At 36.2% G+C, this 21,645-nt stretch overlaps 2 protein-coding genes across 3 annotated transcripts; one reads left to right on the forward strand and one right to left on the reverse strand.

Moving 5' to 3' along the window:
* Positions 1-78: 78 nt before the first annotated feature.
* Positions 79-7,791, forward strand: LOC131336160 (beta-galactosidase 3). 2 transcript variants are annotated; one of them, XM_058371887.1, is made up of 19 exons: positions 79-530; positions 667-762; positions 881-993; positions 1,286-1,352; positions 1,484-1,576; positions 1,723-1,866; positions 2,924-3,012; positions 3,100-3,205; positions 3,315-3,402; positions 3,681-3,799; positions 3,872-4,036; positions 4,141-4,319; positions 4,751-4,860; positions 5,037-5,146; positions 5,737-5,847; positions 5,931-6,044; positions 6,180-6,382; positions 6,655-6,991; positions 7,094-7,791. In XM_058371887.1, exons 1-19 carry the CDS (start codon positions 360-362, stop codon positions 7,241-7,243), a joined length of 2,565 nt encoding a protein of 854 aa, XP_058227870.1. In that variant the 5' UTR covers positions 79-359; the 3' UTR covers positions 7,244-7,791. The 2 variants fall into 2 exon arrangements, with proteins under 2 accessions (XP_058227870.1, XP_058227869.1); XM_058371886.1 differs by having other exon boundaries at positions 97-530; positions 6,655-7,791.
* A 10,010-nt stretch (positions 7,792-17,801) lies between these two features.
* Positions 17,802-21,081, reverse strand: LOC131336161 (thioredoxin H-type). The gene is made up of 3 exons (XM_058371888.1): positions 20,845-21,081; positions 18,230-18,352; positions 17,802-18,113 (listed from the first exon to the last, which is right to left on the reverse strand). The coding sequence occupies exons 1-3, from the start codon at positions 20,929-20,931 to the stop codon at positions 17,982-17,984; spliced, it is 342 nt and encodes a 113-aa protein (XP_058227871.1). The 5' UTR covers positions 20,932-21,081; the 3' UTR covers positions 17,802-17,981.
* Between the last annotated feature and the right edge of the window lie 564 nt (positions 21,082-21,645).

A 21,645-nucleotide genomic window follows, 5' to 3' on the forward strand; every position in this document is an offset into this window, starting at 1 on the left:
GACAAAAAACTACTACTCCACTCCGTACTTCCTTTTAATAATTACGTCCTCCTTTTTTTGGTTTTGAGCTCACAGTCACGCAGTGATGGCTGCTTTATCGGCATATGTGATTGATAGCTGTATATAACCACATACGAGTACCGCTGCTTCTAGTCCTAGTATTGTTCTCAAGACCTCAGCAAGACTAGCGAGAGAGAGAGAGAGAGAGAGAGAGAGAGAGAGGAGGTGGGAATGGACCTTTCTCCTCTGCCTTCTCACTCCATTTAGACCACTTCCCAAAACCCCTTTCTCTCTCTGTTATTCTTTCTCCAAATTTCCCTCCAAACCCAGAAAGGGAGAGTGAATTTTGAGGCAGAATCATGGAAACCAGATCAGCCACCAAGTGGGTTCTTGCTCTCTGCTTTGCATTTGTTCTGGGGTTTGAGCTCATCCAGTGTAGCGTCACCTACGACAGGAAGGCCATTGTCATCAATGGACAGAGAAGAATCCTCTTCTCTGGCTCCATGCATTACCCCAGGAGCACTCCTGATGTACTCTTAACCATTCCCATTCCATTTATTTCCCAATTTACTCTCTGATTTTTCTCACATGTTTTTTCTTTCTTTTTCCATTTTTCTTATTTTCTGTCCCCTTTTTTCGTGTGTGATGAAATTGAAATCCTTTTAGATGTGGGAAGATCTCATACGCAAGGGTAAAGAAGGAGGTCTGGATGTAATTGAGACATATGTTTTCTGGAATGTCCACGAGCCTTCTCCTGGCAATGTACTTTACTCTCTCACGAATTGCACTTGTTAGGTTCTGCTCTTTTCACTTTGTTCTTTTTCTGGGTTTTCTGTTAATGTATTTGCTTTTCTTCTGTTTTTCTGTTGTGGGTTTCTAGTATAATTTTGAAGGGAGATATGACCTAGTTAGGTTCATTAAGACCATCCAGCAAGCAGGTCTCTACGCTCATCTTCGCATTGGGCCTTATGTTTGTGCAGAATGGAACTTTGGGTAACTACCTCGTCTGTTTTCCCACTAGATCTCTCTCTCTCTCTCTCTCTCTCTCTCTCTCTCTCTCTCTATATATATATATATATATATATATATATCTATCTATCTATCTATATGCAGCAGAAAATGCAAATAGTTTTGCGTGTGAATAAAATATTATTTGGTTGTTTCACTGTGTTATAGTCACATTCTTACAGATATTGCCCTTTTCAAATTGAGGGATCTTGTCTTTCAGGTTTGATCTGGGTAAGGTTAGGTTTTAATTTTCCTTTCTTTTTGTGTTGCTGTGCAGTGGATTTCCTGTTTGGCTAAAGTATGTTCCAGGCATAAGCTTCAGGACAGACAATGAGCCTTTCAAGGTCTCAACTCCCTCCATTTCACCCATTAATTTTGTACACTATAAACAAACTGATTGGCATTTGTAAAAAATACTTGGTGAAAAAACAGAAATAAACTAGGTTTTATACTGTTATTGCATATGGTGCTGCAGATGGCTATGCAGGGGTTCACTGAGAAAATTGTCAACTTGATGAAGAGTGAAAATCTGTTTGAGTCCCAGGGTGGCCCCATCATTCTCTCACAGGTATAGATGCTTTGTCCCATTTGGGCATTTGACATGTCTTGTTTTTTGCTTAAACAATTTGAAGTTTGATAGTTTGTCCACTTGAAATAACTTAGTCAACGATGATGATGATGGATGTGTGTGTGTGTGTGTTTTTTTTTTTAAAGATTGAGAATGAGTATGGGCCTCAAGCTAAGGCACTTGGAGCTGCAGGCCATGAATACGTGAACTGGGCCGCAAATATGGCGGTCGGTTTGGGAACCGGGGTCCCGTGGGTGATGTGCAAAGAAGAAGATGCCCCAGATCCTGTGGTGAGCAGTCCATAACTACTTCTTTTAAATGCAAGATTTAGTTTGATTTGGGTCAAATCTTCTTTCAGTTCTTTTGCATTTTAGTTTGTTATATTTGCTGCTTTGAGTTCTGCCACTTTCAGTTAGGGGTACTCAGCAGCAGCATACTGGATTAAACTTTTCATTTGAACTCTAGCAAAACAGGAGTATTAGAAAAGGGTTTTTAGTACTTTTATACCGCGCCTGCATGTGCAACTAATTACTCACGTGTTTTGTGAGGTTCAAGAACAAACAAGAGTATAATTTAACTCTTGGAAATGAAGAGAATTAGAGAAAGGAAGAGAATAATAATTTTCCTCCTTTCTTGTATGGTTCCTTTTTCGGGAGGGAAAAGAAGAAAATTCATGAAAAAAACAAGTGAGAATTGACGTTCCTTCTCATTTTCATTTCTTTTTAATTCCTCACTTTCTTTGTTATGCTAATATTGTCCTTTCCACTTTTCTCCGAAACCAAACGGGGGGAAGTTTTTTTCATTCTGCTTCCCTTTCTTTTTCTTTTTTTCAGCAAAACCAAATCGAGAAAATAGATATTTTTCTTAGAGTTCCTCTCTTACTTTCTTTGCTTTTCTCTTCTTTTCTGTTCCCTTATGCACGAATACATAGGTTTTGCTATGTTTGGTACACATGGTAGAAGAGAAAGGAAGGGAAAGAAAGTGGGAGAAAATTTGTAGGGGAAGTAGATCATTTTTCTGTCTTTGATTTTGGTAAGAAAACGAAAAGAGTGTAAGAAGGCAAAAAACTTCTCCTTGTTTCCTTTTACAATAAAGGAAAGAAGGAAGAGAATGAAAGGAGAATTTCAAAAGGGTGTGGAAATTGAGTTCACTTGCTTTCCCTTGCTAGTGGGAGAGGAGAACTAAGAACCAAACAAGTGAAGAAGGAAGATTATAATTTTTTTTTTTTGGGTTTAACATAACCTTGTTTTGGTGATGTGAAATAAAAAATAATGTGTACTTTGTTCACCATAATATCCTTGTGAGATGAAATCATCTTTAAGTAATTTTGGCTGGTATTGCTGGCAGATAAACACATGCAATGGCTTCTACTGTGATACCTTTTCTCCAAATAAACCTTACAAACCTACAATATGGACGGAGGCTTGGAGTGGATGGTAATAGTTACTTTTTTGGTTTGGTTGGCTCAAATTTCTGTAAGATGTAATGGCATTTTACTTTGTTTTCAACTCACAATTGTGAAGGTTTACGGAGTTTGGCGGCCCAAGTCACGAGAGGCCAGTTCAAGATTTGGCATTTGCAGTTGCTCGATTCGTACAAAAGGGAGGATCATTTTTTAATTACTACATGGTTGGTTTTCCTGTCAAATTGTTGACGGTGTTAAGAATTCTACTTTGTCAAGTTATGTTAATTTTCCTAGAACTAAATCCATCTTGTTCATTGTTTGAACACTGAACAGTACCATGGAGGGACCAATTTCGGACGCTCTGCTGGTGGCCCTTTCATAACGACCAGCTATGACTATGATGCTCCACTTGATGAATACGGTAAGATCAAAATCTTTGGTATATGTATATATAGAAAGAGTATTGATCTTAAAAAGTCCAATGAGCTTCACAAGCATTCACATTGTCCACGTGTTCAAGTCATTGTGTAACTGGAGGCTGTAGTTTCTTTTGCATGTGAACATTCTTTGGTCTTAAGAACAGCAAAGGAAATGAAATCCGATTAAGTGCTAATTCTTCATGATATTTGGTGTACCTCAATATTGCATTCATTCTCAATTTTGGATACAGCTAACTGCTTCACTGCATTAACTTGATAGGTTTGATAAGGCAACCAAAATATGGTCATTTAAAGGAACTCCACAGGGCAATTAAGCTTTCCGAACGAGCTTTAGTTTCATCAGATCCCATTGTCACCTCTCTAGGAAGTTTTCAACAGGTATTGGAGTCTCCTTTGCTTCGGCATTTTAACACGTGTAACTTTTACGCTGAATGTCTGGCATTTTTCCAGGCTCATGTATATTCTTCAGAAGCAGGAGATTGTGCAGCTTTTCTCTCTAACTACGATACCAAGTCTTCTGTGAGAGTGATGTTCAATAACATGCACTATAATTTGCCTCCTTGGTCCATCAGCATCCTTCCTGATTGCAGGAACGTTGTTTTCAACACTGCCAAAGTATGTTACTCTTCACAAATTAGATTATTTTGTTGTTATTAATTCTTACCATACAATGCATATAGATTGCCTGAGATGATTATTAATTCTTACTGCCATTACAGGTCGGAGTTCAAACATCACAGATGGAAATGCTGCCAAGCAATGCTGAGATGTTCTCGTGGGAGACTTTTAATGAAGATACATCTTCCCTGGATGACAGCTTATCATTCACTACTCTTGGTCTCATGGAGCAGATAAATGTCACCAGGGATACTAGTGATTATCTTTGGTACATAACCAGGTGAGACAAACATCCTGATTTAATGATTCTTCCTGCTTAGGTTTTGTTGAGTTCTTCATCTCTCCAACATTTCCATTTATAGAAAGTAAATTTCCATCAGTGGTTCAAATCCGATTGCTTAACATTTTCATTTGTCGCCCACAATTTTTTCCCTCTAGAATGGGTGGTGTTTATTCTTGCATTTGCTTCTATAATAAGCAATTACTGAAGATTACCCAGACATGGTTGTAAGAATACCCCTATAGATGAATGTGATATAGCATGATTTGATTTGTTGACCTGATTCAAAGTTCATATGGTGTGCAGTTGGACTGGGGATATTGGCTGTGACCTGCCTTGAAATGAATGATATAGGATCCCACACTATATTTTGATGATATGACTACTACATGCAGTGTTTTTTATAATCTCCAACTATGTTTTGTTGGCAGTGTTGACATTGGTTCGTCAGAAGCCTTCTTGCGCGGTGGTGAACTGCCTACTCTCATAGTGCAGTCAACAGGTCATGCTTTGCATGTGTTCATAAATGGACAACTTTCAGGTACATTTTCAAACAACTTCTTTTACAGGTGTCTAGTTTTGATTTAAAAAAGTAAAGTAATAGAGAATGTCCAGTTTTGGTCATTAAAAAAAAGTAAATTAAATAGAAAAGTATACTTTCTAATAGTTTGCCTGCCCCTTCTAGCTGGTTAGTGAAATGAATTTCACATCTTGTAGGGTATGCATTTGGAACAAGGGAGAATAGGAGATTTACATTTACAGAAAAGGTGAACTTGCGTGCTGGAACAAACAGGATCGCACTCCTCAGTGTAGCTGTTGGATTGCCAGTTAGTACTCTCTCCTAACCTCTCATTATTGCGATGCTTCCATAGCCTAATTATCTCTGGTTACATGGGTAGCAGTGGAATAAATGCGTTTTGATCTAAATTGGTTCTTTACTTCTGTAACAATCAATGTATGTTTACTTCTGTAACAATCAATGTATGTGTCCATCCAAAATGAAGTACTTCTATCTGCATCCACCATTTCACTGTATTCATTTGAACATTAGCTTTGGTGTTGCACTTGGTAACCCATCTAGGGAGATGAGAGGAAGGGTTGATGACCCTTGTATGCGCTCAACACGCAATGATCCTAATACTTTTTTTTTGTAGGCAACTCTACTGCATTGACTAAATGATGCAAGTCTATGGATCCTAGGTCATAGCCGTCCATCACAAAAATTAATTTGATTTGGTGATCTTCAGTAAATACTACTTTTGTAATCAGTCTACCAATTATAAATATCTTGAAGGAATTCATTGTTTGAGATTTTGGCCATTGAACTCGTGATTCAAGTAGCCAATGCATAATAGAAACCTTATCATTTTGTTAGATAAGTTATTTTCTGACCTAGTATTTTCATTTGGTGTTGAAGAATGTTGGAGGACATTATGAGACATGGAGCACAGGAGTCTTAGGTCCAGTTGCACTCCATGGTCTTGACCAGGGGAAATGGGACTTGTCGTGGTCCAAATGGACTTACCAGGTTTTCAATTCTCACCTCCCTATATTTCATTGGCGTCCTGGTCATTGAAAGAAATTTTATATCATTTATACTCCTTCAAACAGGTTGGGCTGAAAGGAGAGGCCATGAATCTTGTTTCTCCTTCTGGTATATCTTCTGTTGACTGGATGCAAGGCTCTTTGATCGCACAAAAACAGCAGCCATTAACTTGGCACAAGGTATGATAGCATATCGGTAGTTATAACTTCCAAGTTAGTTGAAGTTGATGTTGTATAGGGTAATGATACTTGCGCTCCAATGTAAACCTCACTCCGAAATGAATTATGGGCACTAACAATTTTAAGAATCTACAGGCTTATTTCAATGCTCCTGATGGAGATGAGCCACTAGCTTTGGACATGGGGAGTATGGGGAAAGGTCAAGTATGGATAAATGGTCAGAGTATCGGAAGATATTGGACAGCATATGCTACTGGTAATTGCAATGGGTGCAGCTATTCGGGGACGTTTCGACCTCCAAAATGTCAGCTTGGCTGTGGTCAGCCAACTCAACGCTGGTAAACCCTTGGATAACAATTCGGAACAAAATCTATAGGCATCAAATATTGAGTGTTTCAGAATGAGCTTTTAAGCAGAGCTATAGCAGCTGTTTATACTTCATCGCTTATGAGCAGAAGCTATGGTCGACACTATTGCTACAGCTTTCGGGTTGTCATAATCTAAAATTCCACTCTGATTTGCAAATACAGCCTAACCTCATATTGTATCATGGAATCACTATGGCCATTAATGTTAGGTACTAGAATAACAAACAAAATTAAGTTTTCAGGTATCATGTGCCCCGGTCATGGTTAAAGCCAACACAGAATCTTTTGGTACTTTTTGAGGAACTTGGAGGGGACCCCACAAGAATTTCTCTGGCGAAGAGATCGGTAACCAGTGTTTGTGCCGATGTCGCGGAATATCACCCTATGATAAAGAATTGGCAAATTGAAAGCTATGGAAAAACTCAAGAATTTCACAAACCAAAAGTGCACTTGCGATGTGGTCCAGGCCAGTCCATTTCTTCCATCAAATTTGCAAGCTTTGGAACTCCTTTGGGCACTTGTGGGACTTTCCAGCAAGGAACTTGCCATGCTCCTGCCTCATATTCCACCCTAGAGAAGGTAATCACTGTGATTACGTGTCTTATGGACATTAATAGTACAATTTACCTTAAGTTTATTGGTTGGGTTTTTATCATATTATCCACTTGTATTATATTACAGAAATGCATAGGGCAGCAGAGATGCTCAGTGGCCATATCAAACAGCAATTTTGGGCAAGACCCATGTCCAAATGTGTTAAAGCGGTTAACGGTCGAAGCGGTTTGTTCCCCAACAACTTCTACAACCATTCAACCCAATTCAAGGGGTTAGGTAAAGATTGATACGGGCACTTCAAAAATTTGGAGCTAGTAAATTGACTATACGTATCAGCAAAAGAAGCAAGAAAGAATGAATAAAGGGAAAGGTACAGTGAAAGGTTTATTAGTTAATGTTGATGAATGCCCAGGCTGTGTATGTGTGCTAGAGGTAGGTAGTCTTTTAAGTTAAGGGGGCTAAATGGGCCTCTGTTTCGTAGTGATATCAAATTAGTTTGTAGAGTCGGGCTTTTCCCCGACCACATGAAAAAGAGGGGCTTTGCCGTTCTGGGCCCCCGTGAAGGATTTCAAGCCTGATCCCCGGCCTTTTAACCGGAAATGGGCTACCGGTTGAAGAAGTGGTTTCTATTTGGCGATACAATCTGTGGTTTATTAGTTTGTTTGTTTGTCAAATTTGGGGGGATAGCAAACCCTAACTTGGTTCATGTTGGGAGTGGATCCTAGCATGACTTGGTAGTTTCTTATTTGCAGCTCGCTGTCTTTCGAGTTCCTGTTTGTATTACAGAAAAGCAATCCTATCCGTTTCACAATTGTGGTTCCAAACGCCTTTATTGAGCAAGCTGTATGAAGTCGAGTTAGGTTTGGAAGTTAATTGCTAGTAACTGTCTTCAACTTCAATTAGAGTGTTTGTGAATTGCTTTCCTTCCACCTACAGGGATCCTATATTGTCTCGGCGCTATAGAAGTCTAACCTAAGTCACATAAAGCGGGTGTGGGAGCGCGAAAGCGTCTCTCAAAAATCTCCAAAAACTACAATTTGTGAGCGGAAGGATTGAGAGAACAAGTGCAAGGCAAGGATTGAGAGCACGGGCGTATGCCATTTTGAAGGATTATGCGACTAAAAGGCTAACCTGTCCTGCCCGAGTTTGAACCCAGGAACGCATACCCGATTAAAAGGCTAACCACGAAATTCCTTTGGGTTTTTTTTTTTTTTTTTTTTTGTGGTTTTTGGTAAATAAGAACCATCAAACTTGTTTATCGATTGTAATGCGAAGTAAGGGCATGACCCAATTAGAAAAAAGCTTTTGCGAATTTCATTGTGGTGCAATTCTTAGACGGAAAACAATAAATAAAATTTCCGTTTGACCGGAAAAAAGAGGAAAACAATAAATAAACTCCGGTAATTGATTTTCACAAAATCACTTCCCATGGACTTACTACATGCCAAATCTACCAACAAATTATTTTCAATCACCTGAAGGCAGCTGGCATCATCTTATCAGTGATTCCAGAGTTCTAATCTCGTAGAAATATGTGACCCTTCCGGTGCAGATCTGAGGCTAGGACGGTAAACGAGTTGAATTGAACTGAATACGAGCTGAATATTAGAATGTTAAGATTTGTTTGTTAAGTTTTTTAGCGAACTTGAACTCGAACCGAATTTATTGAAAATTTGATGAGTCGAGCTGAGCTTGCCTAGGTTTGAGTTCAACACGAGCTTATTCATGAGCCTAACGAATTAATAATTCATACTCCCTCCATCCCTAATTGCTTGCCTTTTTTGGGAAACAGTCCATTTTGCACACAAAAATTTAATATATAAGCATGAATTTTTTTTACGCAAATTTATAGATCTAATTGAGAAGAATAAATTGGTGTAAATTTTTTTTATAACAATTCTCATAAACATGTTTTTTTCCGTGCGTTCTCCAAAAGGAGCAAGTAATTTGTAATGGAGGGAATATATTTATGCTCTCATACATGTCTAAAATTATAAATAATAATTTTTTTAGTATGCACATAAATATGTTCATATATATATATATATATATAGAAACCCAAATTATCAAGTGAGGGATCCCTCACTTTGTTAAAATGCGGGACTTTCATTTTCCGATCAAATTTTGAAAATCCGAACCGTTCAATGTGTGCAGAACGTGATTTTAAGGGTCGCCACCAGAAATCAGCGAAAAAAATGACCGGGAAGGGCTTTATCCGAGCAGTTTTTTTTGAACCGTTCAATGAAAACTGCTCGGATGAAGCCCTTCCCAGTCATTTTTTTTTTGCTGATTTCTCGTGGGGACCCTTAAAATCACATTCTGATCACTTTGAGCGGCTCGGATCATCGAAATTCAATCGGGAAGGGGAGTCCCGCATTTTAAAAAAATGCGGGATCCCTCACCGGAACCCGACTGAATATATAAAACGATAAAAACAGATACATAAGAAAGTTTTTAGTAATTGTAAACTTTTATACTTGTGCAAGTTCTAAAAATTTTCATTATCTATATATATAAAATTTTCAGGTTCCCGTGCCTAATTGAGCCAAATACTTCTATATTCATGTTCGGCTTATTTATGAAACGAGTCTAAAATTGAGGTTTAAGTTCACTTCATTTAGCAAATGAATCAAACTTGAACGAGCCTTTTACTGAATAGAGTCTCGAACAGTTCACGAATGACTTCATTTACAGCCTTATCTAAGCCTTTGAATGCACCAAGGGTGGAACCACTTTTTAAAATTAGCTCAGATAATTTTAGTCCAATCTATTTTTTCTTTTAGCCCAAGCCCCCCCACCAACCACTTTTTTGGTTGGTGTGTTTAGATCTGGATAATAATTTTGTTCATCCTCCTTTAAAGATGGTGAACATTACCCTCCCTGTAAAAATTTTGTAGGGTACATGGATTCAATACACTTATTGGTAATAATAGGGTTAGTTTGTGGTAGAACCCACACAATTTCTACCAATCACAGGGAGGGTAAAGTTCACCCTTTTTAAAGGAGGGTGAATAAAATTATTCTCTCAGATTTGCTCTTATATTGTTAAATGCAGAACAGTGGCCGGCGTGCTTAGATTTTTATTGATTTAGTTGATGTAGAACACTGGCTAATATCCTTAAATTTTAAAATGTTGGTTCTTACAATCTTACTCTTTTAAGTTTAAATTGGAGTATAATAGAAAGACAAAAAAAATCTAGAACGTTTTTTGAGATTTATTTTTAAATTTGTTGATGTCCAAGGGTTTTTACGAGAGCATTTTTTCAGGTCGCCTGTATGTATATATATATATTGTTTTGCCAACTGAATTTTTTTTTGAGTTAGTCTAGGGGAGAATCAATTCCTGGTTCCACCCTTGGAATGCATGGAGTCGTTCAATGAAAGGAACAAACAAACAAAATGATAAACCTACAGGTTTGCATGTAGGCATCAATTTCTCCTACGAATTTAGAAAACATACCTATTGATATGCGATTGAGTTGATTTTTTTATAAGGTTCCATAATAAAATATTTTAAAATTTATGGGTATTTTTCTGTATTTTTGCGGAGGTGAAGATGGAGGGGTGTACATAGCACGGCTGGAGAGCAAACAGCATGGATTAGCTGAAAATGTGGGGTTCCACTTCCTCCGGTCTCCCCCTTCCTTGTTAAAGCTAGGGGTGTTCAAGAAAACCGTCCAAACCGTAAAATCGGTCCGATCCGGACCGAACCGTCCTATTTGGTTCGGTTCTGCAGTTTTGCGGTCAGGTTATGGTTTCAAAAAAATAAAAACCGTTAATTTTGGTTCAGTTACTGGTTCTCCATTAAATAATCGTGGTTAGAATCAGACCGGACCGTTTAGAACTAATATATATAATTAAATACAAATAAATATGTGTAGAGATTGGTCTACCTTTTGAATATGGAAGAAGTTAGTGCTGCTGATTTAAGTGATGTTTTGGGCATGCATTGGAGCTGATGTTCTTTACTTCAAGACGTTCTGCTATATTTTGTAGTTTATGATATAGGTTTAATTTTAGTCCTTTTTATAGTTTATGATATAGGTTTAATTTTAGTCCTAAATATAATGGGTCATTAATGTTTTTCTGTCGCTGAATTTAATTATTTCATAAGTGGTTTTGGCTACTTTATTGGTAGTTTTCGTCAATGTTTTTCGGTCAAGTGTCAAGTATTTTTTGAACCATATTGGGTTTTGATTCTTAATAAAATGTCTATTATTATTTTATGCTTTAAATTTTTAATTTTATGAGTTTATATTTTGTGAATAAATGTTTGGATGCTAATTGGATAGAACCGGAACCGAACCAAAATCGGACCGGTTTTGCGGTTTGGTTCTGGTTAGGTTCCACGCATATATTGATTAGGTTTTGGTTCCCAAATTTCTAGAACCGTTGAAAATGGTCCAGTTACTGATTTTCTAAAAAACCGGACCAATCTGGACCATGTACACCCATAGTTAAAAGCAACGGACAAGGAGACCCTGCCAAGCAGAGGTGCTTGGCAGGGGTGCCGAGCGCATCTCGGCCTTTCAAAAGTGTTTTGGATGGTCCGGATGCAAAGATATCGAATGGATTTAAAAAAAAAAGAAAAAGGAAAAAGATGTTTCAATCTGGGCCGTTGATTCCGGGATGAACCACCGGATTGACCGCTCAGCACCCGCTCGGCAGGGGTGCCGCTCGGCAGGGTCCCTGGATCCGAAAGCAACAGCCCCAAACCAAGTAGCTTTAGTTTTATCATCAGAGTTTTTTTACCTTTTATAGATTAGCAGCGGTGCAATGGAAGTTATAAAACAAACTACTTTTTGCTGCCTAAAGCAAGGGGGCATAGAGCATCTCCATTATTTGACTCTTTAGAAGATACTACTAGTATTTGTTATACGATAGAATGTATTAAAAGTAGAACTTAAAAATTGTGTTAGAGACATCTACAATGGCATAATCAAAAGTAATAAGTTTTTAAAGTTAATAATATTTTATAAAATATGACTCACAATACTATAATCAAACTTAGCAACCTCCTTAGAAATAATCAAATTTTAAGTTTTGAATAACTAAAACTAACATATTTTGCCAATAACCAAATTTACTGACCCTACATTCTCAATCAAATACATCCATCATCACACAAAAAAACGGTTGTATTTGGTTGAGAGTTTAGTTTAGTTTAGTTTTGGTAGTTGGTGAAAAGAGAAATAGAGTAATGATTGAAGATAGGGGTAATGATTGAAGAGAGATAGAGAGAGATGTGAAAGTAATAATTGGAAAAATAGGGTAATGATTGGAGAAAGAAGTAGGGTAATGATTGAAAAATAAAACTAATTAAAACAAAACTAAAATGACAAACGAACAAAGCCGCTTGAAAAAATTCGGTTTATTTTTCAACAATATTTTCAAAACTAAAACAAAATTAAAATAGCAAACGAACAAAGTTATCTCTCTTCCCTTTAACCCCCCATCCCGCCCTCTCTCTTTCTTTTTCAACAATATTTTCAAAAAAAAATATTTTATTAAAAAACTTGAAAAAAATCTGTTTTCCCACAAAATTGTTTTTAACTGTTTTTAAAAAACATTTTTATACAAAAAAATTTTTAACTATTTTTTTAAAACCTTTTCTTATGTAAAAATTATTTTTTTGAAAATCGTAGTTACACAAAAACTATTTTTTTTGAAAAAAATCAAAAACTATTTTCTGTTTCTAATAAATAGTTTTTATGAGTCTCAAAACTATTTTTTATGTTCACAGTTTTTAGTTTTTTTGTAATTTGAAAAGGTGATGTAGTAAGTTTTGGTTATCAAATTTTGATTATGCCATTGTGGACTTCTATATTGCTAACCTCAACAATCTCTTAAATGAAAAATCAAAAGCTGATGTGACAACTTTTGATTATCCATTTTTTATTATAGCATTGTGGATTCCCTTAGAGCATCTCCATTGTAATAAGTAAATGCTGACGTAGCACATTTTGGTTATTGATTTTGATTATTACTATTGTGGATGCTCTTAGGTGTTTTGGGTTGGACTTGATCTTTTAATTGTACTGGGCTTCGGCTCATTTGTTGTTCAACCCAATAGGTGTTTGGGCTTCGGCCCATTTGGTATTTTCTTAGTTGGCTGCTTGCCAATCTCGATTCTTCTCTTTTTTGGTCTTGGATTGGCACATGATTGTTTCTAGGTTCTGCTTAAGGATGTGATGCCGTTAAATCCTTATTTCTTTTAGTTGATTTGTATTTTCAAAGATTAATAAATTTATTTTTCTTTGTCGTTAGAAAGAATGGGGGGGGGGGGGGGGGGGGGGGGGGGGGGGGGGGTTGGGGTGGGGATGGCGTGGTGTAATGCAAAAGTAATACATGCGACGTTTTTAAGGTACTCCCTCCGTCCCAATTTACTTGTCTCAGTTCTATTCTAACCGGATAAAAAAACTAGTTATATCTTTAAATTGGTAATGAATTTTATATCCAATATGGATCTTGTTTGATAGATCTCGATTTGTTCTATAATACAATGTTTTCAAAATCACCTAAAACATTATAAATTACAAGATATAATCAATTGAAAAGTGGCACGAACTCCAAAAAGTGATAACTAAATTGGGACGGAGGGAGTATTTAATTTAATAGTAGTTAAGTGTAAAAAGGAAAAAAAGAAAAGAAAGAATATATACATAATATATCCCTAGCTGTATACTCTGTGTTTCTCTTTCTCTACCTGTTTAGCCGCAGCTAGCATGGGCCCTCAAATGGCGATAACGGTTATTTATCCAATGAAGTCTCTTGTGTTCAAGTGGAACAACAAAATAGTAAAAAAATAAAATTAATTGTATAAAATCTAACATAACATAAAAAGTATGCTCGGTGAGAAAAAGTGGCAACGAAATTTAATTTCGCCACCAAATGAGTAGATTTGGTGACGAAATATAAATTCGACAATTTTCTGACAACTTCCATGATGAAATTACTTCGTCAAATAATACCTATTTAGCGAAGAAAAAAATATTCTTGTCACGAAATGGAAATAAATTTTTTTGCCACCATTTTGGGGACCATTTGGTGACAAAATAGTTATTTTTGGCGATGAAAAATAATTCCTTCTCTTTTTTTATGCTTTCGGCAATGAAAAAAGTATTTCGTCACCAAATGAGTACTTTTGGTGACGAAATTTATGAAGGTTACGTTTCGTCACCAAATGTATTTAGGGCATAACTTTTTGCTTAAAACTCTGATTGAGATACTTCGAATTGGATTTGAATAATAACACAAATGGCTACAACTTTTATGATATCAAAATTGCTAATTTAATTGTTTAAAGGTTCGAACTATATTTTAATGTTAAACGTATATGTTATATATTAGATATTTTAAATATATATTCAAAGGTGTGTGGTGTAGTTGGTCAAAGCTTGCATGCGAAAGTCAAGAGACCTGAGTTTGAAACTGAGTAGAGCAAGAAAGTGGGATATTTTTCATATGAAAATGTCTTTTTTCGTTGTCAAAAAGCACAATCAGCGAGGATTTTTTTTTTGTCACCAATTATTGATTTTTAGAGAGAAAATATTTCGTCATCAAAAAGCACTATAAGCGACGAAAAATAGATTTCATCAACCATACTAATTCTTCGTCATCCGGAAAAAAACATGTAATCTGTGACGATTTTCATTCGTCTCTAAAAGACCAAATTTCTTGTAGTATTAAAAAAAAGACCAATTGGATATGCTTTTACAGCTGTAGTGCAGCAACAATTAAAATTGTGTGCTGGCTAACAATATTGGGACTTACATGACACTGAAACTCTTCCTAGCACGACATATGCTCTAGGGAAAGAATCTTAGATTTCTTCTTTTTCTTTTTTTTTAATAGTAAATATATTGCTATTTTGAGTCGAAATTAAGGCTGAAAATTGTTACGTGTTCAAAATTGATTTGTGTGTTGATCAACTCACCAATTTGGGGCGGTTCTGGAGACAACTAATTACATTTAAAAAAACACCTCATAGTACCCAATCAAATTTTGATGATCCGAGCTGCTCAATGTGATCAGAATGTGATTTTAAGGGTACCCGCGAGAAATCAGCAAAAAAATGACCGGAAAAGGCTTGACCTGAGCAGTTTTAAGCTCAGATTTGATGAACGGTTCAATTAAAAACTGCTCAAAACAATCACTTTCCCGTCATTTTTTTGCTAATTTCTCGCAGGCTCTTTTAAAATTACATTCTGCACACATTGAACAATTCGGATCATAAAAATTTGATCGGGAACTATGATATTGAGATTTGGAGTGTTTTTCAGGTATTTTTTTGGATGTCCCTTGAACCGCCCCGATATTTCTAATCATAACTTTTTCTTTCTCTCTAGAATTGTCACATGTTTCTACGTACATATACTTATCCATACAGAAACATACATAAATATATATAACTCATATATAGTTAAAACTTTAAGCAATTACTCCCTCCGTCCCATAATATTTGTCCGCTCCGCAAAACCGGGACTATAAAATAATGTATTTCTTTCAAGAAAAAATTCAAATTTTTTTCATAAGTTAAAAGAACTCGTCAAGATCTAGTAAATTGTTGAATTTTTTTCCAAATTTTCTTACAAAAATTATATTATTTTTACGTCTCTGTTTTGCGGACCGGACAAATATTATAGGACAGAGGGAGTACACTTTTGTTCTGCATATTCAATTTTGAATTTTTTTTAAACTTACTCGATGAGATCTTTCAAACAAGATCAATATTGAATGTAAAATTGTGTACACATAAAAAATTATTTTATACCCCATAATTAAGAATTCACACTTCTCAAATGCAGAATTCACACATCATTCTCTATACAATTCACTCCCCAAATTAGACAATCCATAGCCAAAAATGTTGAATTCACACCGCTTATAATACGCAATTCACAACACCTAATATATACAATTCACATCCTCTATAATAGATAATTCACACCACATATAATAGACAATTCGCATCCCTTAAACTCATGTTGTACACGATTTCATACCTCAATACAACAATTCACTTCTACTGTTATACACAATTCACACTTAAACAACAATTCACATTCCATATAATAGACAATTAAGACAACTATTCACACCCACAAAATATACAATTCACACCCAGAAAATTATTTTTATTCTACACATAATTTCATATTCAATATAGGTCTTATTTGATAGATTTCGTCGAGTAGATTCTAAAAAATAAATTTTACAAAAAATGGATATATATAATAAAAGATATTGTATTTTAAAGTTTTGTAATGCAAAAAGTAAAAAAAAAAAAGTCCACATCAGCATAAGTCAAAATACATATATATGTTCTTCACGCGCGTCTGGGCCTATAGGGAAGGGAAATATAAAAAAAGGTCCGTATAAAACAAAACTTTAAAAGCGGGGCTGGCTTGGAATTTTCCGTTCTGATTAGGGTCATCATTTAGCCCGAAGGCCCGTGACCCACCCGAGCATTAGCCCGAAATCCCATGTTTCTACCTACTTTGTAGATGAGCAATGAAGATTGAACAAAAAAAATGATAAATATCTTTCAAAATGATTGAGACACCACACACTGGTCTTACTATTGCAAATATTCATGAGGAATTGATTGTATGGGGTATTTCTACAAAGATATTTTCAATAACTTTAGATAGCGCCACAAATAATGATGTAGCTGAAAAATCTTTAAAAGCATTGCTTGAAGTTCCTGTTGGTTCAGTTCTATATGATGTATTTCATGTGCATTGTTGTGCTCATATTTTAAATTTGGTTATACAAGATGGTTTAAGTTTGCTAGCTTCTTTTGTTGAAAAAATAAAAAAAACATTGTGCACAATATTAATTCTTCTGTTCACAAGTATAAACTCTATAAGAAGTGCTTAAAACATTATGGTTTTAGAAAAAAGAATATTAATTTGGATACACCTATTAGATGGAATTCAACTTATGAACTTTTAAGACTTGCTGTTATATACAAAAAGTTTTACATTATTATACTTTGCAAATCCAAGGTGCTGCAAAAATTGAAACACCTTATGAACAAGATTGGCTTGCTGCTGAAATTGTAAGAGATTTCTTTAAAGTCTTTTTTTTTTTTTTGGTCAAGCGGAAAATCATTTCTTTGAAGTTTTTGATAGTTCAACTAGAATTATTTTTTTGTTGTGTTTATACTCCCACGGTATCTCGTGTTATTATTCAATTAGTTAACATTTGTATTGTGATAAGTTTAACAACTTAATAAGCTGGAAAAAAACAGAACTTCAATTTGAAATCAGATGCCTTGTGTTATTATTCAATTAGTTAACATTTGTATTGTGATAAGTTTGACAACTTAATAAGCTGGAAAAAAACAGAACTTCAATTTGAAATCAGAGCTTCAATAAGTTACTAAGCCCAATTCAATTCCAGCCCGCCCACAAGCCCGCCCGCCAAGTGGGTTGCCCATGGGCTAGGCCTGGGCTTCGATTTTAGGCACATAGCCTGGCCCGCAAAAAAGACAAAGCCTGCTCGGCCCAGCCCGTGAACGGATTTGGGTAGTAACTTGGCGGGCTGGGCCAGCCCGGCCCTGCCGGATGATGACCCTTAGTTCTGATTAGTTACTGCATGTGTGGAACTCACTAGATATCGACCAGTCAGCAGGAGACACACGGTTGGTTATCATGTTCCAATCTTTTTTCAATATCCGTACCTTTTTCATCTCATCATCATTAGTACTAATAAGCTAGCTAAACTGTATATGCATTGTCAGTATCAAACTATGAACAAATTAATAACATTATCCCATCAGCATGAGGAATTAAAATACCAGAGGAGATATAAGAGCCACAAATGCATGTATTAATAAATGTTTCTTTATTTATTAAGAGTCATATATAAGAAGTCTGTATATTAATAAAAGTTATACAACGTACGGCCAAATAATTAGAGCTCTAGCATATGATATAATAAGAGCCGTAAACTCCTCAAACCAAAATGCGAGTTTAGTTTATTTTATTCTATTTTAGTATTTTTTTGGTTAGGTGTTGTGCTTGGCAATGGTCTGCTGCAGCTCATCTCTCTTTGCTCCCACCACCTTATCCACAAGCTTCCCTTCTTTCAGGAATACGAAAGTCGGCATTGCCTCCACAGCCCAATCCTTTGCAACCGACTGCCACAAGAGAAAATTTCCAACAAATTAAATGTAGTTAATATTGGATATTGGAAGCATGACAGAAAACTGTTCTCTGATCTCATTAATTTATTTTTATTTTTATTTTTATTTACCTTGAGCTCATCCACATCTACCTTGAGGAAGGTAACAGTGGGGAGCCTCTTGGCCAACTCTGCCAGGAATGGTGCTATGAAACGGCACGGTCCACACCATGAAGCAGTGAAATCAACAACCATCTGCACCATTAAGGGGGATGATTATGTGTATATATGAAAAGGGAAAATACCGCAGGAGCTAATAAAATTAATTCCACTTCTAGTCCTCACAAGCAATCTTTGTGTACAGTTAGTTACTCATCGCCATGTGAGCGTTTCAACTTTCAAATACGTTTTTCCCTCGATGCAAACTCAACAGCCGCTTCATCGTTTTGTTTTGCCTACCATTTATTCCTTACCTAGGCTCTCTTTCGATTATAAATTGTGGAGGCAAAAGGAAAGGATAAAAGGGCAAAGAAACATAGAAGCTAAATGTTTTCTTTAGCTTCCCTATCATTTCTTGGCAAATCTCTCAACCTATGTGATCCAAAAAATGTCTAGAACTCTATTAGTCTATTACCTCGTTTTTACTAACAAGGGAGGCTGGTAAATTGCAGAAATGATTGATCAATCCAGAAGTAAATTGTCTCTATATCCAGAAGAGGAACATTATAAAAGAGCCTCGATAACAGGAAGATTGTGCAGTCATATGCACAAGTTCAACAGTCCTAATACTACCAGCTCAAGTACGATGATATGCAGAATTAGTTGATCAAGTTAAACCATCTTAGCTAAATTTCCAACAGAAAAGATCAGTGCGGAAGGGGAAGTCACGGCCAACATTTCATTTGCCTGTCCTTTCCTTCACCATTTGCTGTCATTTATTTTGAGTTTTGACTCATAATTCACAAACTCTGTTTTATCTTTTCTTCAACTCCTTAATAAAGGTGACTAAGTTCATATATAGACGGCTAGGGAAAAAATGAAAACGATTAGCACATGTTTTTCCTACTTCCTAGAAGTCACTTTTATACTAGTTGAGGATAGTTGCCCTAAAAAGGAGTGGATACTAGAATTTCAGGGCTAGCATGGACAAAAATCCAACTTGAAAATATTCCTGCAATTTGCACAAGAATTTGAGAACTGACAAGTAGGTTTCCTTTAACTGTAGCTGGAAAAAAAAAAACCACGACCACATTTGTAAGGACTAAGGACAAAGCAAATTGCTTCAAGTTGAACCTAGGAACGGATGGAAAACCAGAAACAAAGACAATCGACTTTTTAAAGACTGTAGATGAAAGTAGTAGAGATTGACTATTAGCAAATGAGCAAGCCTAGTTAAATATTATCTTGTTACAATTGATTATCAGAACTAATTCACAGCCGTGTCAAATTCTCGGTTCCGCCACCTGGGGTTTTGATGTATTTGTCTCCATCAACTTTAGAGACTTTTGTTTGTTGGACTACTTAGTTCTTGGATCATACTGCTTTGAAAATAATATTTGTGTGGGAAAAATATGACTTATGCAAACACATTACAAAACAAATCCCAATTAGGATTTAGGGATCATCTCCTCTCTTACTACATCTCTCTATATCCCTCTAAACTCTCATTTTGTGAGACGACACCAGCCCTACAACCATAATCTAAATTGTTCATCTCGCAAAATCTGCAAAACTAAATTCTGTTTTGTAAAATGTACAACGAAATATACTTATATTGAAACTGTCCAATTAACATAACAATATGCAACTTGTTTATGTGTCTATCATTATTAGGTCAAACTCTTTTGTTTTTTTTTGCAAACGTATTATTAGTCTCTGGGGTTTGAACAGGATTGAATGGATTGGATATTGTTCAAAGCCTCGAATGAGCACACAAAATGAAAATTTAAAGGGGTGTCAGGAGTTGATCCATAGGATTAATTGGCACCCCGAGTACGTCAAATTTCAAGGCCCCCTGTTGACAACAAGTCCATAATCTATAACTACATATATACTTCTGAAAAAAAAGAAAAATCTTGCCATAGGCCCCAAATTTCTTGTGACCTAAAATATGCAATTTTACTGGCCGGTCCTGATTTGTGGAATTATTACCGTTTCAGTTTTTTGTTGCATGCTTTTCATTGTTCAATTCTTTGCCCCTATGTTGGCTGTCTTGCCCTGATTGTGTGACAATTTTTTCGTGAAAGACTTCGATGTACCCTTTGTCGAGTTTCTAATAAAATCTTGTTGCCTATCCAAAAAATAAATAAATTCCGTGAAAGTGTGAGAAGTTTTATAGTGAAGTGTGAACTTTACGGTATTATCAGAAAAAAATAGCCAAAAGTTGATGTTCATTTGGATTGACTGGACTTACAGGACGTCCTAATATTAGACATGAGACTTGAACGTAAGTCTCATTCATTTTATTTGGAAATATAATGATAAACATGCAAATAAACAACAAATTAAAACAAATTGGAATCTCAAATGACGAAATCGAAATTCAAAAGAAGGAACTGAAAAAGCAAATCAGATCGATCAGAGAAGACCGCGCCAAATAAGACCCACAATCAAAGGCACAAGAACAACAAAATCCTGGATTAGAACAGAAATTAGGATCAGCATTGGGATTTTAATGCACAAATCATGCCCAAAAAACATTTTGAGTTTATTTTGAAATACTACAAGTGTTGTGATAGTTTACGTACCAATTTCTTGGATTCGTTGCCCTTGAGGAGCTGATCGTTCCATGCAGCCACGGTATGACAACTGATCACTTGTCCCTCCGCTGCCATTTTCCTCTCTCTCTCTCTCTCTCTCTCTCTCTCTCTCAAACAAAAACACAACCCCAAGCAGATTGTATATTCGCACAAGAAGCGCCTCTGCTCTGTTTATTTATCCTTTTTCCTCTCTCCCCCGGCCCCCTCTACGTTTTTATAGGAAACAAACTAGGAGATCAACCTCGATATCTGCATTTTATTACAAATTCACCACGGCCGAAAGAGGAATGATAATTAAGAACGCAACTTCGAACATAATTGTGTCCGTAACCATTCGATGCAAATGAGTTCATGTGTATCAAACGAAAAGTGTGTCCAGAGGTATTTTAAAGTTGTGTCCGGAGATTTTGTGTGGTTGAAAAGGGTAAGCACATGAGGCGATGGGCCCATTAATTATGAACGAGATGAAATTTTGAGAATCGCCATGGCTGCATAGTTGAATGTGCGGACAGGTCACATTTAAATAATTGTCACTGATTACATGGTGTTACCACAATATGGGAGGGGGGGGGACAGCAGCATGCTGCTGCGCCCCATTTTGGGCCCCATCCCGGTCTCGCTCCGATGATCGGAATCGTTCACTTTGTAGAGTTCGTCGAGTAGAACAACTATGAAAAAAATCAGCTTAATTGGATATCATTAAGTGACTGATCAGAACCTTTTTATCTTAAAAAAATGGTTCCAAAACACTGGATTAAATCCACTATAACCCATGAATTGAGAGTTATA

The sequence above is a fragment of the Rhododendron vialii genome, chromosome 8a (assembly GCF_030253575.1).
Source record: "Rhododendron vialii isolate Sample 1 chromosome 8a, ASM3025357v1".
Classification (NCBI taxonomy): Eukaryota; Viridiplantae; Streptophyta; class Magnoliopsida; order Ericales; family Ericaceae; genus Rhododendron; species Rhododendron vialii.